Source organism: Labrus mixtus, chromosome 8 (assembly GCF_963584025.1).
Source record: "Labrus mixtus chromosome 8, fLabMix1.1, whole genome shotgun sequence".
Lineage (NCBI taxonomy): Eukaryota > Metazoa > Chordata > Actinopteri > Labriformes > Labridae > Labrus > Labrus mixtus.
In genome coordinates, this window is record NC_083619.1 from 9,587,398 (window position 1) to 9,604,611 (window position 17,214).

Below are 17,214 nucleotides of genomic sequence, written 5' to 3' on the forward strand. Positions count from 1 at the left end.
GCACGGTTACCTATTGTACATAACATTGCAATAAACACATGCATGGCTTTATGTGATCATGAAGCCTGCTCAGTTTACAAGACAGACGGACCCAAAACAAACCCAAAAAAAAAAACAGGATGCAAGGTTGAGTCTACGTCTGCACATCGGAGAACAACACAGAGAACAAGGTGTGCTACTTTGTGGTTTATTATGAGTCATTTTGGCCAGATAAAGCCATAACACTCCTGGATTTCTTGATAATGGAAGGCTGTCCACGTTTCGTGCTGTTGTTTGTGCATGAACTGAACTGTGCCGAATCACACCTCTTCCAACTGTGCCAGGGCCAAAGAAGTGTACCGTGCTAAAACACGGAATGGAGCATTCATACTAGTTAAATGAACAGCACTTTGAGGGTGAAGCGTGCCAGTGTGACCGCGCCCTGAAGCTCACAGTATTGTTCAAATGTTGCTGCTGTAGTGCTTGACATGGGTAATCCTCTGTATGTAATTATACAGATGCTACCCATGCATGGCACAAGTAGTGTTTTAAAGTGTAGAAGAAATGTTATGTGTTCATGTCGTCTTCCAGATAGTCAAGCTGAACCGGCGTCTGCAGCTGCTGGAAGAAGAAAACAAAGAACGCTCCAAACGAGAGGTGATCCTGTATTCTGCCACTGTGGCATTCTGGCTTATTAACACCTGGATCTGGTTCAGACGCTAACGTGGGACAAGACGAAGTCTACCAAAACACTGGAAGCCAAAGCAAGTCCTTGTTCAAAGAAATACAGAATTTACATCTAAAAATGAAAATGAGACTGGAAACTAAAGGACAATTGCTTATATCCTCGACTTTCAAGCAAATTTAATTTAGGATAAAAAGCTTGGTGCTGTCCAAATAAGACCAGAAGCAGTGAAACAGCCATTGTTTACAAAACCAGTTATATAATGGTGTTTGGTGTTTCCACCCATTGTTGCTTTATGTCACATTAGCTAGCACTCACATCTTACAGAACCACCAGGGCAAGAGATAATGTTAAAGTTAGCAAGTCTTACATTTAACGATTTATCTGTTTACCTGGCAAGACAAAGCATAATGAGAGCACTGCTGCAGATGTTCACTTGAGTTAAGGACAAACTAAACAGATGATTTAGAATATGGGGGCCACGTTCAAGTTGTAAAGGATCTCGCAAACCTGGCATTAATCAGTAGACACCGCAAAAGAATAATGTTATGCCAAAACAACATTCAAAACTAAATATAAATGTATTGCAAGGGTAGACAAGGATTTACTTCAGGCCAAAGTGTTTTGGGAACCGAGTTCAGCGCTGGAGCTGTAGTCACAGGACCAAACCTCGGAGCGGAATTTATCTTGTCGGTTTGAAATTCAGGTTTGTAAGTTTTGTCAAAAAGTTCCATTCTTGAAGTGTCAAAGTAACATGAATTACTCTAGAGATGCCATAACACTTACCCTTGATGTCCTTTAAGTTCTGCAATACTCCAAAACATTTACGTACAGCACTTAAATAACAAAGTGTTAAAATGTTTGTAGTCTGTCCTTTTAAATGCGTTATTATTATTATTATTATTATTTTTATTTTTTTACGTCTCTCTGGCAGCCATGTTTAAGATTTCCATTATAAACTAGATGAAGCGGTGACAAACAAAGGATAGGGTGCTCGGAGTATTTTGGTGTAAAGTGATATTGTTCTCCCATGATGTTTGTAGTCGGAGCTTGTTTTGTTTTTTCTCCTAGAAAAGTGACCACTTGTGTTTTTTTCACAAGTTACCCACAAGTCTACAGGCATGGACTATGTGGTTCTAATCATCATATAATGTGATATAAATCTAAGAGCTACTGTGTTTATGATTATATGTAAAACATGACTACGTATATGAAATGTTGATGTCATTATTTTTCAGTGATGAAATCGGTATGTATTATATAAGGGTTAATTTATTACTATAACAACAACGTGTTGCTGTGACCATTTTTCTCCCTGTTAAGCACTGTACCTATCACTTTGGGGTTTTACGGTATGAATTTTACTTTGTTTGTAAAATGTGAATACACTCATAGTTTGATTATATTTTGCTGTAATAAATAATGGATGTTAAATTCCTTCAGAGTCCTCTCTGTGTGCAATGCTGACCCCTGCTGCTTCATCAGCCTGTGTGCAAAAACAGGAAGTTGTTGCTGCCTGTGATTGAAGCTCGACAGCCTTCAATACAAGAGCTGGTTCAGTCTGTTTGTTCCACCTGAGATCTTCAACAAGAGGCAGTGAAGTTTTAATAGTTCAAACCTTTGCTTCTCCCCCCCTCCTTTTCTTATTGACGGATGCTAAAGCTATTTATGAACCGAGAAACAAATGTGCTGACAGTATAATGGGGATCACCAAGCTGGCAGATTTGATCCGCTCGGATGCTCCAGGTTCTATTTCTCACAAGGATATAAGTGACTACACCGGTAACTATTCTGCTCTCACACCTGGGTCTTTGCTTTCTGTCACGATTGGACTGTGTAGCCTATTGTTAAACTGCTATTGCTACGTGCTAATGTTAGCATAACACCTCAACCACCCTAACAAGGAACCTGTCACATTATATCATTCATAAAAAGCTGCTAAAAAAAATGTCAACATATGACGTCATCACATCAGATTACATCGTTTATACAAATAATGCTCTGAACTACTTGTCATTGTGTTCATCCTGTTTCTGACAGTCGTGATTGTATTTTTAAAACATGTAACCTAATCAACCCTTTTTGCTGCTTTTGCTGTTTTTTCTACTGCAGTTTATTTAAATAGTTATCCACTCAAAGATTACAATTATGCCAAAAGAAGTCACAAACGATTTGTTCATGTAACATTGTGTGCCAAAGTAACCTATTAAATATGTATACTGTATGAGATGATATAAAGCTAAAGAAAGTCCCTTTTGTTTGGTCTTTCAAACTGTCTTGAGGCTTCAATGAACCTTATAATGTTTTAATGGGACTATATTACTGCAATCTGCAGATGCATTTTTCATTAAGAGTTCAAATCTTTTAAAGTCAAGTCATTTTCACAGAGCAGGATTAAATTGTTAAATAATTCCACTAAAAGCATAGTGAAATAAATCTTTAAAGTTTATGTAACTGTTAAATGGAAATAAACAGTACCTCATACATAGAGTATATTTAAGTACTGTACTTTAGTATATGTAATCTGTTTTTTGATTTTCTATCTCATGGCTGAGTAGCTGTGATACACTACCATTTATGTCTTACTGGGAATTGCCTTTTGTGTGGTGCTGAAGATAGATGAGATGACGGGGTGTTACTCTCCACAGGAAAAGTGATTGCACTGGATACTTCTATTGTGGTGAACCAGTTCAGAGCAGTGACGCCTTCACTAAGGTGAGCTCTTTGATGATTGATGACCAGTCTGTCCCACCAAAGGAAAGCAACTGTAGATCTTTTTTTCACCATAACTTTGTTTTTCTCTAACTAGTGAATTATAAATACATTGACACCTCAGTGTACTGAAAACTAGTAACAGCTGAAAGAAGGAAGGCAGGCCTATGTGATGGCCTTTCTATAACTTTATTTAAAATACTCACACTACTGCTTCAGCTGTTTATCTTATGACATCCGTCCTCCCATCAATTATCCATACTGCTTAACCCGTTCAGGGTCGCGGGGGGCTGGAGCTGATCCCATCTTATGACATCATTCTAATTATTTACAGCTTAACTCTTAATCACTACTTAATCAAACAACATAACTAAAGATGAAAAAATATTAGTAAAGCCCTAAAATAATGCAACCCAACACAGAATCACTACAAACTACAGCTATCTAGTAGAATGATACAATATCAGACAGTCCTCGAAACAATTTGAAGATTACTTTTGTGTTTTTTATGATGCACATGGTTATACGTTTGGTCAATACATTTCTATGAAATATCCTTTATTTCTCCTCTGTAGCCCTCTGACAGGTCTCTTTTTTCGCACGCTCACCTTCCTGGAACATGACATAAAGCCTGTGTTTGTGGTTGACGGAAAGCCTCCTGGGGAAAAGAGAGCGGTTGTAAGTAACGCCTTTGAGTCTTAATCTTCTGACTCAGTTTGACAGTAAACATCTGAGGTCTGCAGGACAGTCACAGGTCAGAGAGAGACTAATAGGTGGTAGAAATAGTCTCATAGTTGTTACAAATTACATTTTAACAACAATTCTTACAGGGAAGATACAGAGAGATTTATTAATCAGTGTGATTTGAACTTTGAACTTAACAGCACACATTTGTAGTGTGGTACAAAATGTGTGCTAATGCTTATGAAGCTTGTGTTTCTTCCTGCAGCTTGAGAAGCGAGCTGAAGCAGCTGGTTGGAGGTCAGCCAACCTTAATGGCACAGGTACATCTACACAGACTGATCACTAATAGCAGAGGTTTTCACATGTTATACAACTCTTAAAATTCTTGAGGTATTCAATAGGGTCTTAACCTAACTGTCAGGTCTTCTAATGTGAACCTCCTTTGTGCTCCATGCAGCGTCGTCTCAGACAAAAGACTGTGTCCACCTCCTGAAGATTCTGGGTGTACCTGTCGTCCAGGTAAGACATAAAATGCACCAAGTTGTTTAAAATGATCTCAGGTTCTCCACCTTCCTTCCCTCCTTCTCTTAATTCATTTCAATCACACTTTTTGTTCCTCCTCTGTGTCTTGTCCATTAGGCTCCAGGGGATGCTGAAGCACTGTGCGCCCAGCTGGTGAGAGAGGGAATTGTGGATGCTGTTGCGTCAGAGGACATGGACACGCTGCCATTTGGGGCCAAAACTCTCATTCGCCAGCTTAACGCCAAGAAAAACAGGTGAGAGCTGTGCATTTCATGTATTACTGAAGGAATTCTACCAGTATTCTTATATTTTGAAGTCTTTGTGTAATATAAATTCAGTTTCCTGCTCTGTATTGAAACTATATTAAATTGACTTGTCCCTAGTTAATAAATACATTCAAATTCAAATTGTTCCTGCTGGCTTGTCAGGGAGTGAACATAAAACCTGCTGCCTTTCAAATGCAGAAAAAGTTTTGCTTTTGCAAGTAAAAAAATCAGGTCACTCACTAGCCACTATGCCAAAAGGGGTTAGCTCTTAATGATAATTATTGTTTTCAGTGGTGATATGATATATTCCATTTTTGTACTGTAAGGTAAAAGTGACTCAATATTTACATTTCTAAAGTTCAACATTCATTCTAAAAGTGGCACACAAAGTAATCGAGTAGTCAGAAAAAACTGTCAGGTATCTGCAAAGATGGAAGCTAAGACCTCAGATAGCTGCTTTTATAAAACAAACATCTGCCTAGCAGAGAAGTCACCTTGTTTTCTTGATCAGATGCAACCAATAGTGAGTTTCAAGGTTTCTTAACTGATCTAATGGTAATCTGTGTTCTTCCTCTCCCTCACAGTGAAATTATTGAATATTCTTTAACCAAGCTGTTAGAGAAACTCCAAATTAGTCACAAAGAGGTAAGACTAAAACTTGCTTTAAGACGCCTTTAAACCAAATTAAACATACAGAAACACTCTATGCAAATAAGATCTCAGAATTCCCTCGCATTTTTTCTTCACCAGTTTGTCGACCTGTGTATCTTGTTGGGCTGTGACTACTGTGGGAAGATAGCAGGTCTGGGTCCTAAGAGAGCTCTGACACTGATCCAGAAGCATCGTACCATTGAGGAAGTGGTTTCACATGTCAACAAAAAGGTACTTAATGTACAACCAGTCGTCTTTGTGCAATTCTAAAAATGCAAATCTTTTATGACACTTCCAATTGCTGCTCTTCAGACCCATCCTGTGCCAATTTCATGGAAGTACAAAGAAGCGCGTGAAATCTTCTTGAAAGAACCTCAAACCATGAACTCACCTGAACTCACCTGGACTGAGCCAGATGAAGAAGCACTGGTTGGGTTCCTTTGTCACAACGCGCTTGTTAAGTATGTACACTTTGCTTTAAATTCTTAAGCCCATCTTTCAGTGCTCTCACATTAGATCTGTATTAATGTTGCTGTTTCTTTATTAAGGGAGGAAAGGGTCCGTCGCCGAATGGAGACATTTCGTCAGATGCGTGACAGTAATCGGGTGGAGAGGGAGAAGGAGGAGAAAGCAGGACGCAGCAAGCAGACACGCATCGAGGATTTCTTCAGAGTAACCAGAAAAAGGAGTCAGGTGAGTATTACAGGATTCGATGGAACCTTTTAAGAATAAATACACTTTCAAATGAGAGAGTCAATGTGTTTGCTCTTTCATTTCTTCCACAGGAAGCTGCAGACTCTTTAAGCAGTAACAGAAAGAGACCAAAGACAGAATAAATCCACCAACACCTGCCACACGCTGCCTCCACAGTCAGAATCAGAAAGAGATGATTCAACTCTGTCCTCCTGTCAAGAGATCTCCAAAAAATGATTAAAACATTGACAGACATTTCTGTGATTTTGATCTTCTGCCATGGGATTTGTTTTTTTAACAAGCTATGCTGCTTCATGCCCACATGAAAGTCTAGATGGCTTTTTCATCCAAGTCAGGAAATAATGGTATTCCACTCAGTAAGATTTAATGTTATGACATGATTATAATCTACAAAAATTCAGAGGCAGCAACTTAACATGTTGAGTCATGTTTTTTTTTTTTGTAAACGACAGAGGACTGCGCTTTTCCAGCTGCCTTTTAGAAACCACTTCTGTAACAAGCCAAACCAGGCACCTTGTAATATGCTGACCTTTCTTTTCTTTTTTTTTTTTTGTCTCTGCAAGGGTGCACTTCCCCCACTGACAGTACAATAACCTAAAAAAAACAACAACAATGCAGTTCACTGAGCAGTTCTTCAGTGTATCCAGCAGTGTCCTTCATAGCCACCAAGAAAAGCAGATCAGGCCTTGAACGGCAATGAATGAGAACAGTGTGGTCACTGTCGCGGAGGCCTACCCCCCCCCCAGCCAAAACTGGAGACAGGGGGATGTCTCATCACTAGATATTCAATGAGCACCTGTTGTGTTAAGGATGCCAAAGTGTGGACATAAGACTTGAATTTTAAAACATTTACGGAAATGGGATCATGTTTAAAAGAGGTATTGAGATCTTTATATTCCATATGAAGACTTGTTTAATTACTTGTGAATACATTTTATACAAGACTACATTGTATGTTTTATAATTTGATTATATATGTCAAGCTTTGGGCCCTTTTTAAATAAATCAATATGTAAGTTTTTTTGTGTTATGTTCTTTTCTTATGTGAGATTTGGTTCATATACAGTGTTTCAAATGAATGGTTTAAAACTAAGCTTTGCATGTACAGTGTTTATAGTTAAATCGAGAGTACGGGGCATCCTTCCAAGCCAACAGGTGGCGCCTGTTCTTGTGAAAGCCGGTCTGTTTCTCACTTTCTCCGTGTAGAAGAAGTTATTTGTCAGTCTACCCAGTCTACCAGACAGACCTCTCAACAAGGTGTCTGCCAGTGGCACGCAACGAGTCTGCCCCGAAGATACCCGCCCTGCCCCGGGTCCCCTTACCGAGCTTCTCCCCCCCCCCCGGTGATACCATCCCGCTCTTCTCCACCATGGCGACCAGTGCCAAGCGAAAGCAGGAGGAGACTCATCTGAAGATTCTCCGGGAAATGACTAGCTCACCCGCGAATAGGAAATGCTTTGACTGCGACCAGCGCGGCCCGACCTATGTCAACATGACAGTGGGCTCCTTCGTCTGTACCACCTGCTCCGGCATCTTGTGAGTTCACTCTTGGGGCTAAATTATTATTTGTAGTGAGGTCAGAGTTTACAGGGCGGGGGAGGGGGGAGGGGGGGGGGGGGGGGGGGGGGAAGACACCGCTACCGGGCACAGGTCTGTGCGGTACACCGCTAACTTGGCGGTACCGTTAGCTTCTCAGCTAGCCTTTAAAGTCAGGACAGGTAATGACTATACTACACCGATGGGTTGGGTCGGGCACTGTCGCCACTTTGTTTTGTTTACAGCATTATTAACCTGTAATAATGTTGTGTAAAATATACATTCAGAATGAGCGTGAGGGGGGGTCTCAGGGGGCTTGCTGCTTGTGTGGTCAAGGTTAGCACAAATACATAATGGTCAAATATTTGAGCAGCTTGAACCTCCTCTAGTTGAACTTTAGCTAGACCTCCGACAAGGCATGTCACACACACACACACACACACACACACACACACACACACACACACACACACACACACACACACACACACACACACACACACACACACACCTTAACACACCTTAACACACACACACGTAAACACTAGATAAGCAGGAGCAGGGCGGGTCTCAGGTCTCAGCTTGGGGAGGTAGATGAAAGACCAAGTGGGGCAGTGGGTCGTCCTCAGCTGCTGTCTGATGAAACCTCTTCTTGTAACAGAGAAACCATAATCCTTACGAAATCACAATACATCCCTTATGTTAAGAACTTTCCCAGTTATTATTGGATTATGCTTTTTTTTTGTGGTTTTGTCTTAGGCTCATCTGCTAGTTACCCTCAAAAGATAGAGCAACATATTGAATACAGGGTCTCTAGTCTGTGCTCCAGGACAGACCCTCACATGTTAAACATTGAAGTATGTATGACCTAATGTCTTTATAATTAAATAAGTAATGTTCTCTCAAGTGTGTTTGTAAAGCTGTTTTATCTTAATGATGTGTAACAGTCATCAAGACACCAGGGATTACAATTTGGGGCATTGGTGACTTGAAGTAAAAATAAAAGTTGGTAGGCCCAGTTATGGTTTGATTGTGAATGTTTGTCTGAAACTGCACAGAGTCAGGCAATCATAATGAAGGGGTTTGTCTTCCTAATGTCTGTTGATCAAGTTGTACAGATTCTTTTTTCTGTGGATTCACATCAAATAATTTTGAGCTCATTCATCATGATACAAAGGCATAATAATATGTAACATTTCCATATTAAAACATATCATATGTTTATTGTTGAGATGTTTTCTCACATTACCCAAAATGTAAAAAAATGAATACATTTATTATTCAGGGTACATTTCATTTAGTTGCCAGTTAATTGTGTCATAACCCCCTTTCCCCTCTAGTATCAATAACTTCAGAGGGAACTTAGAGGAAAGCACCAGATGAGCCATCAGAGAGTAAGAAATAAAGTTGGTCACCTGTTTGCTACTTATCATAGTATCTATTTGTGATGAAGTGCGAGTATTCATTGCTGTTTAACAATTGGCTAATGCCAGCCAACAAGCTAATGCCTACAGTCACATGATTAAATAAATGACAAGCTCAACACACTGATAACATTTTGACTTCTGACTGAGGAAAAGACCGTTGAGCTACCCCACTAATGAATTTGCCACATAACATCAGCTAGCGTTTTTTCACGTCATCTTATGTTTAGTTGGCAAGCTAACGTTACGTTAGCTTATGTTACCTGCTGCTGTTTTAGTTGAATAGAATAAAATGTGACCATTCATTGAACTGATTTTCTACATAGATTTTGATCTGCAAATGTCTTTGTGAACAAAAAGACATCACGTCCCATGATCTCACGTTATTGTTTGATTATTGCTCATGATGGATTAACATCGGGGGTCTTTGTAGATAATATAGCAACGAGTAAGGTCTTTTATCTGCTCTTTTGTAAAGTGTCTTGAGATAACATTTGTTATGAATAGGCGCTATACAAATAAAGATTAATTGATTAAGATAACTAGGGTGGCAAACATTAGTGTGCTTTAATGTTTTCTACAGCAATGAACAATGCTAAGAGAGTTTAGAGTTGTTGCTAACAATATAAATACTGTTATTGTTCAAAGGAATCTGCGTCAGTGCCAAACAGATAATGTTTCCTCAAAAATCAAATTTATGGTCAATTTGTTTCATTTTAATGTCAGGTATTTGAAGAATTCAAAATAACATTTCTTAAGATTTTGACAAAACAGTCAAGTCAATATCAGCAGTAAATACTTACCTCTGCAGTTGTATTGGTTTGTGTCACGGATGTGTCTGTAAAATATTCACATTGCTCTCAGTTTCCATTTCCATGACCCAAACATAAAATAGTCATGCAGCTGATCAGTCTGAGATTCAATGTATCACTGCATCTGTGATTGGGGTTTTTGTTTGCATGTTTCATGTCACATGAACAGCACTGGGTTGGGACCTGCGACGCTTGTTCTTAAGCTAACTTATACCTCCTCCACCCACAGACGAGGACTGAATCCCCCGCACAGAGTGAAGTCCATCTCTATGACCACATTCACACATCAGGAAATCGAGTTCTTACAGAAACACAGCAATGAGGTATGATAGACTCTTTGACTTGCACAATATTTCTCATTCTTCTAATAGTCATGAGTATCTGTTTCCAATTCAGAAGTAGCATCTTGGCATTTTTCTGAACCCTGCTTAGTCAACTTTATTGGCATTCCTTTCTCCCCACTTCTTTTCCTCCCTTTTCTCGTCATCCCCTCCCCCCTGCCCTTTACTTTTCTCTCACCTCTCTGGCTTTGCAACACAACACCCCCCACCTAAATCCCTTCCGTACCTCCCACTCTCCTCATTCCTCTGCCCCCTGTAGGTCTGTAAACACATCTGGCTGGGCCTCTATGACGACAGGACATCAGTTGTTCCAGATTTCCGAGAACCACAGAAAGTAAAAGAGTTCCTTCAAGAAAAATATGAAAAGAAAAGATGGTAACATAAACACATGATTATTTTTTGTGCTACCATTCAGTACTATTGACATTGCATTTTTTTTACTCTGCTGGTACACATTTATAAATGTATAAATGGCTGAATGATTTATTTTAAACTTCCATGCATACTGCTTTAAAAATTGTATTTGTGATGTCAGTAAATAATTATTCGAAGTGGTAAACGTCTGCAGTTCATTCAGTAATGCTTGCTTGTTTCTATAAAGTGTGATGCAATGGAGAAGAGAGCTCACAATGGAGTGCCACATCTGCCAGAAAACATTTGCAGTTAGGGATTTGGTTAACCACATGTTTTAGTTTGATAGCATGCTCTTCATCGGTAGGACTTCATTGTCTAGGATGACTACGTGTCACTTTCTGCTTTTACTGCAGTGTAAGTAGAAGGAAGAGCATAACTGTCAAACAATAATTTAAGATGTTTAAACAGTGTCCTGATCAAATCATAAACACTGTTGATTTTCTTTACTTTGTATCTACATTTTTGTTAATGTTCTTCCCTGAAATCCCAGGTATGTTCCTCCAGACCAGGCAAGGGTAAATGTTCAGGCCTCTGTGTCTGGCTCCTCAGCCAGCAGCACTGGTAGTACCCCTGAAGTCCAACCCCTCAAGACCCTGCAGCTTAACAAGACCCCACTGCGCCAGGTATCAAACACTGAGACATTATTTGCCCATTAGATAGCAATCTGTGTTGTATTTTTGACTCTGGTTCACAAAATCCCTAACCCCCTTTGTTTTTGCCCAGTCTCCAGGGCTTGGTCGTTCCCAAGCTCACTCAGCTGCTCTGGAGAAGAAGTTTGACTTGCTCTCTGACCTGGGAGGAGACATCTTTGCTGCTCTGCCCACTCAAACCTCCAGCTCTACCAACTTTGCCAATTTTGCACATTTTCCAAGCCAGTCGGGTAAAAAAAAAAAGCTCTCTCAAGGGCCATTCATTCAAATTCAGACTAATACAGATTAATGTAGATAGCAGTATAAAGTCTTTGATTTGTCACCATCTCATTTCCCTGCCATTGTTAATTTTTCCACTTTCATTGTCTGTGTTGATTTTCCTTGTGTATGGCAGCAGCACCTCAGGGTAATTCAGATACCAACTTTGCCAATTTTGAGGCATTTGGAAACACCACAATTCCATCCCATCTGAGCACGTCACCCCCCTCAAAGTCTTTTTCATCAGGTACCCCCCCCCCCCTCCCACCATTGTCTGTGTCCATGCTATCCACAAACACCCACCCTCACCTGAGAATATTTAGTATCTGTTTCATGCCCACTGTGTCCACTGGGGAAGCCCATTATGAGTTCAGTCAGTAAAATGCTCAAATGATATGCTGGTCATCATTACTGCTGATGCATAGCACATCTATTCTTAAACTTTTCTCAGTGCAGTGAACTGCTAAGTAGTTACCCATTTTGGGGAAACACTTTTGCATCCCATCAATTTGATATTAATTTTACAAAGATGTATAAGACATGCTGAGAAGGGAGACCCCCAGTGGACATTCAGTCTTCAAACTCACACTATGAAAATGTTACCACATACTAAGCATCGAATAGACTAATTTAGTTTTATTTTTTTTGAAAATATGAGTGTCAGTTTTTAAAATCATTTTCATAGGTGGAGGTGTGCCAATTCCATCAATGTCTAGTGCCGTCCCAAACCAAACCCACAAAGGAAGCTGCGATCGCTATGCTGCTCTGGCTGAGCTTGATAATGAACTCAGCTCGACTGTCTCTTCAAGTGGCAATGTACAAGGGTGAGAGACTGGCAGACACACACACACACACACACACACACACACACACACACACACACACACACACACACACACACACACACACACACACACACACAGAGCAAAGTAATAACTTTAGAAAGTAAGGATACTTCATGAATTGGATTGATCTTGTATGCAATGTGTAGAAATGATGCAGTACTGATGGTGACTATATTACTTTGTTGTTAAAATGAAGTCAGCCCACCAACCGTATCATTAAATGTCTTATACTTCTCAATGAATCACCTTTATGTGTAGGCTGAAACAATTCTGGATTTTGTTGGTATGATTATAGTCTGAGAAAAAATCTTGGTTTCACGATTATCAATACATTAATAACACAGGGATCAATAATAAAGTACAAAATAATAGTATTAAAAGCATTTTTATAAATATAACACTAGAATTGGCTATTCATCCTCTAGGGAAGTTTTCCTAACGTAGGTAATAAACTAAAACATTATTAACTGTTCTTACATGCTTATTTTTATTAATCCATTTTAATTATTCTAATTTTACATGTGCCATGACAAAATCCAGTTTATTATTATTATAGAAGCTTAGTCTAATACTAAAGCTGCCGATGTGCTTTGACTCCCAGGAGTGACCTGGCTGACGCGCTGTAATGTCGTATGTAGGTCAATACGATACCGTTTGCTGTTTGTTGATCAATAAGATTTCTGCAGTCGTGTCTTTGGTTTGCAGCATAATACAATCCGTTTATTGCAGCACCATGCGAAGTGAATACAGCGTCCATTAGTTTCCATTCATTTGAACAAAACAAACAAACAAACAATACAGCTGCGGTTTCTCCATGCCGCCTGCCGCCTCAGCGGTCAAAAACCATAAGCCCTTCCGGGGTCAAACACCTCCCTACCTTGACAAGTGATGTACATATATACCTGTAACTTAAACAATAGGACAGCGACACCCAGTGGCACAATAGTGAAAATGATTTACAGCTTGACCCAAAAACATGAATATGGCTCATACAATTATTGTTGTTTGAAGTTAAAGTAGAAATTAGATAGAATTGAGAACAATTTCATTATAATTGATTAACCTGGTGTAGCAGAGCATTGACTATGAATTAAACTTAACGTTTTACACTCTGGTTAATAGTGTACCGGGTTAACGGCAACATGCATAGTCATGTGTTAAAAATATGTTTCTTTTTTCACAGGAACATATTTGGACCAGTACTTGGTTCATCGCCGGCCCAGAATCCTCCTGTGTTACCCAGCATTCAGCCTGGTTTTGGAGGTGGTATAAGTGATTACTACTTCATTGATGCATACATATCCAAATGAGATTTTCAGCATGGTACATTTTTTACACCACACTTGAAGACTCATTTTGCAACTTACTCCTTTTTCATCCAGCTGTCCCATCAACAAACCCCTTCGTTGCTGCAGCTGTTGCCCCGGAAATGGCTACCAACCCTTTCCAGACCAATGGCAGAGCTCCAGCTGCAGGTGTGTGCATTACACCCGGCATACACTGTACGATTGTAAAAAAAATTGTGGTGGAATGTCAGCTCTCATTGTACGACTGAACTGTTTACAACGCCCGGCCAGCGCTAACGAGTACGAGTTTAAATCACGACAGAGCATTTACAATTGTCAAAAGAAAACTCCCACAGATGATGGTTGAATTCAGTAATCTCATATGCATGGCTCAAAGATCCTACACTCGCCAGCAAAAACTCTCTCTCTCTCTTTCACTCACATGATCTGCATCACAGAAAAACACAAGCTGACGAGCAGCTACATCATAACAAATATGATCTGTCAGCTGGAGGTCCGCAGATACAGTTCATTTTATGATTGTAGGGGAAGACAGATTTAACAGGCATGCCTGCTGTTGCCATGGGGATTTCAGGAGCTAGTTAGTTTGTGCTGGTATAATCGGGGGGGAAAGTCCCGGAGTCGGGGAATCAGCTCGTCGCTCTGCTCAAACTGTGGGATTGTGTGCTGTCGTACAACCAAAATATCACTCAAACCAGAAATTAATCCGACTGGTCGGGAGCAACCGATCAGGCTGTGATCAACTCCTGCCTCAGTGTACACTGCACAACTGACGATATGCGTTCAGGCTGAAATTCGGCCAGCCAAGTCCTACGACTCAAAATTCTGGTCTAAATCGGCCTGAAATCGCACAGTGTACGCCCAGCTTTAGATAACACAGATTCTTTTGCACAGGCATTTATGTTACTTTGATGTGACCCAGTTACATTGCACAATAGTTTTTTTTGTTTTGCCAAAGTATGTAGAATTACTCCTCCTTGTGTTGTGTGTGTGTGTGTCTTGTAGCTTCGTTTGGTACTGGCTCTATGAGCATGCCCGCTGGCTTTGGGAATGCATCTTCCTACTGTCTCCCGACCAGTTTCAGCGGAAACTTCCAGCAGCAATTCCCCGGCCAGGCCCCCATCCCTTACTCTCAACCTGCGGCCTACAACCCTCAGTCCAATGGTTAGTGGCCTCCTACATCCCTCTGTCCTCTCACCCTGCTCCACCTGTGTGGTACCTGTTCATTTCATGATGTAGGAAACAATCATCCCTTAGCACAAGTGGTAAATAATCGTGATCTACATATAACATCTGCACAAGAAACATTACAGTATTTCTGCAGCAATACAGAAGCATGACTTGTCAGTAGCACTGAACAGTGATAACAGGTTGTATATAGGATTTAAAAAGTGTAGGGTCTGTTTTGGACAAAAAACAAGTCACTGAAAAATCTCTGTTCATACCTGAATGTAATCTGAAACTCTGGTGCTTGGCTCTTTTGTCATCTTCAGAGTTTAATTTCCCTAGATGTGTTTAAAAATAATCTCTCAATATGTAGTTCAGTGCAAAATAAGTGTAACAGTTACAACAAAATTAAATAATTGCACAATTCCTTTCCCTGTATCACACGCTAGGCCCTGCATTTCCAGTCTACGTCCAGAACAAGCCCTCCATGACGCCCTTTGGGCCACCCATGGCTGGCCCTGGCATGTCCAATAACCCCTTCATGGTGAGCATGCTTTGTGTTTTTTAATCAGCTTTACCAGTTTTAGAAATTAATTGAACTTATTGATTTCTCAAAAAATAAACATTTTTAAGTTATTAAGTAAGGAATACTTAATGCCAACCTCCTTTTTTTCCTTCAGGCGGGAGCCCCAGCAGGGTCATTCCCTTCGGGGGGTACTTCCACCAACCCATTCCTGTAGCACAGCTCCCAGTCATCGCCACAAGAGGGCAGCATGCAGCACATATTCAACACACCCATCATGCAATTAGAGGCAGAACATTTTTTTTAAGAAGACTTGTGATTTTTTTTGTTTTGTTTTTCATAAAAAGAGTTTACAACACTATGAAGGAGTACAAAGGACGTCATGGACAAATAAGGGACTGTTATGGGGGCTAATTTACTATTTGGACTATATACAATGTATGCTTTTTACTTTTTGTTTATGACTGTAAGCTCTGTGCATATCATAATTTGTAATCACAATTAAGTATATGTTATGTATAACAAGGACTGAGTTAACAAGGGTGAGTATACACACACCTTGTGGGGAATAACCCACTGCAAAGTATCCATATAAGTAAGGGTACAAACTTTATGAATTTTAACAGGGTTCCATCCAAATCCATGATCTATGGTGTGAAGCAGCCATGATGATGCAGGTATTTCATTTTTAAAAGGGATTACTTTTTTGTTACTTCAGCACAATTGCTTCCTTACTGGCTCTAAGGTGAGATACGTCCAATACTAATATATCTCATCCAGATACTGGTTGCCTATATTCAGCAGACCTAACATTTCCTTTTTTCTAATAAGAGTAACAGACAGATTGATGGGAAACAGGCACTTGAACTATTAGTCATTCTCATAGATATTGCAAATATCCAGGAGTGCAAGCTGAATGTGGGTTTTGAATCCAGGCCAGCTCTTCGACTATGAATCCAGCAGTGAAGTCAGATGTTTCAGCTCACAAGGTAAACGTAAAGACATGTCTTTAAGAGCACAACTGGAGGAAAGGGACAACAATGGCAGGCTTTAAGAGAATTGTTTTTACATTCTCTTTACCCACTTTACCTAAAAAAAAAACATTGCAATTGTTAGATCAACTGTCTGTAACCTGTTTCCTTCTGGTCAGAGAGTTCATATTTAACAATATTCTCTGAAAATGTAATGGAAAAAAGAAAAGACTAATAAGGAGGGCAAGGGCTGTGACTCAGATTGAGTTTCAATAACGTGAGGTATTTCTTCACATGGTTGTTGCTGTTCTCTTCACAGGGAATGCCAGGTGGTGTACCTGTCCAAGCAAAAATATACTACTTGTGAAAACAATATTTAAGAAATGTTGGTTATCTTGTATTCACCACACTCCATTGGTATCTGTTTTCTTCCCTGCCTTCTGATTACAAAACATTTGGAGTGAAGAATTTAGATATGGAGTAGTAATGATGTTCCTTCAGTTTACTTTAAAAGAAGACCAGCTTAAATAACAGGTTAATAATTTGGGGAATATAACTTTAATAGACTCGTAAGAACTAGGGTCTACAATGTGCCACCAATGACTAACAGTTTATTGTCTTTACAAGAATAGGTAAGTAAATGTGTACATATATAAATACATGTATAAATAAATTAAAAGATTTTTAACTACAGTCACGTTTTTTTTCATGAGTTGTGGAATTTTTGTTGTTGTCTCTGTTGACATTATTTCA

General features: G+C 39.7%; 3 protein-coding genes across 6 annotated transcripts in view; all 3 read left to right on the plus strand.

The window, feature by feature from the left end:
• Positions 1-2,101, plus strand: part of LOC132978802 (mitochondrial fission factor homolog A-like) — a 5,367-nt gene extending 3,266 nt beyond the window's left edge. The window contains exon 7 of the mRNA XM_061044116.1: positions 571-2,101. Coding sequence (XP_060900099.1) covers positions 571-702 — 132 coding nt within the window. The 3' untranslated portion in view covers positions 703-2,101. The remainder of the gene's footprint in view (positions 1-570) is intronic.
• Positions 2,102-2,164: 63 nt separating this feature from the next.
• Positions 2,165-7,233, plus strand: zgc:110269 (probable flap endonuclease 1 homolog). The gene is made up of 11 exons (XM_061044115.1): positions 2,165-2,446; positions 3,313-3,379; positions 3,952-4,054; positions 4,326-4,380; positions 4,518-4,579; positions 4,700-4,836; positions 5,433-5,493; positions 5,599-5,730; positions 5,812-5,960; positions 6,048-6,192; positions 6,285-7,233. Exons 1-11 carry the CDS (start codon positions 2,365-2,367, stop codon positions 6,333-6,335), a joined length of 1,044 nt encoding a protein of 347 aa, XP_060900098.1. The 5' UTR covers positions 2,165-2,364; the 3' UTR covers positions 6,336-7,233.
• A 220-nt stretch (positions 7,234-7,453) lies between these two features.
• On the plus strand, positions 7,454-17,154 carry agfg1b (ArfGAP with FG repeats 1b). Of its 4 annotated transcripts, XM_061044121.1 has the most exons (13): positions 7,611-7,749; positions 9,090-9,143; positions 10,215-10,308; positions 10,586-10,701; positions 11,231-11,363; positions 11,464-11,618; positions 11,780-11,895; positions 12,334-12,472; positions 13,677-13,756; positions 13,876-13,968; positions 14,806-14,964; positions 15,417-15,511; positions 15,648-17,154. In XM_061044121.1, exons 3-13 carry the CDS (start codon positions 10,255-10,257, stop codon positions 15,705-15,707), a joined length of 1,200 nt encoding a protein of 399 aa, XP_060900104.1. In that variant the 5' UTR covers positions 7,611-7,749; positions 9,090-9,143; positions 10,215-10,254; the 3' UTR covers positions 15,708-17,154. The 4 variants fall into 4 exon arrangements, with proteins under 4 accessions (XP_060900101.1, XP_060900103.1, XP_060900102.1 ...); XM_061044118.1 differs by lacking the exon at positions 9,090-9,143 and having other exon boundaries at positions 7,454-7,749; XM_061044119.1 differs by lacking the exon at positions 9,090-9,143 and having other exon boundaries at positions 7,455-7,749; positions 11,464-11,620; positions 11,785-11,895.
• Positions 17,155-17,214: the final 60 nt, after the last annotated feature.

What these genes read in the sequence shown, in the direction of transcription:
- zgc:110269 (XM_061044115.1), top strand. Translation starts at nt 2,365, where the DNA reads ATGGGGATCACCAAGCTGGCAGATTTGATCCGCTCGGATGCTCCAGGT. An exon ending in GCAGTGACGCCTTCACTAAG is followed by an intron (nt 3,380 to 3,951) that starts GTGAGCTCTTTG and finishes TCTCCTCTGTAG; the next exon opens with CCCTCTGACAGGTCTCTTTT. An exon ending in TGGGTGTACCTGTCGTCCAG is followed by an intron (nt 4,580 to 4,699) that starts GTAAGACATAAA and finishes CTTGTCCATTAG; the next exon opens with GCTCCAGGGGATGCTGAAGC.
- agfg1b (XM_061044118.1), top strand. Translation starts at nt 7,583, where the DNA reads ATGGCGACCAGTGCCAAGCGAAAGCAGGAGGAGACTCATCTGAAGATT. An exon ending in AAATATGAAAAGAAAAGATG is followed by an intron (nt 10,702 to 11,230) that starts GTAACATAAACA and finishes CTGAAATCCCAG; the next exon opens with GTATGTTCCTCCAGACCAGG. An exon ending in GCACATTTTCCAAGCCAGTC is followed by an intron (nt 11,619 to 11,779) that starts GGGTAAAAAAAA and finishes TTCCTTGTGTAT; the next exon opens with GGCAGCAGCACCTCAGGGTA.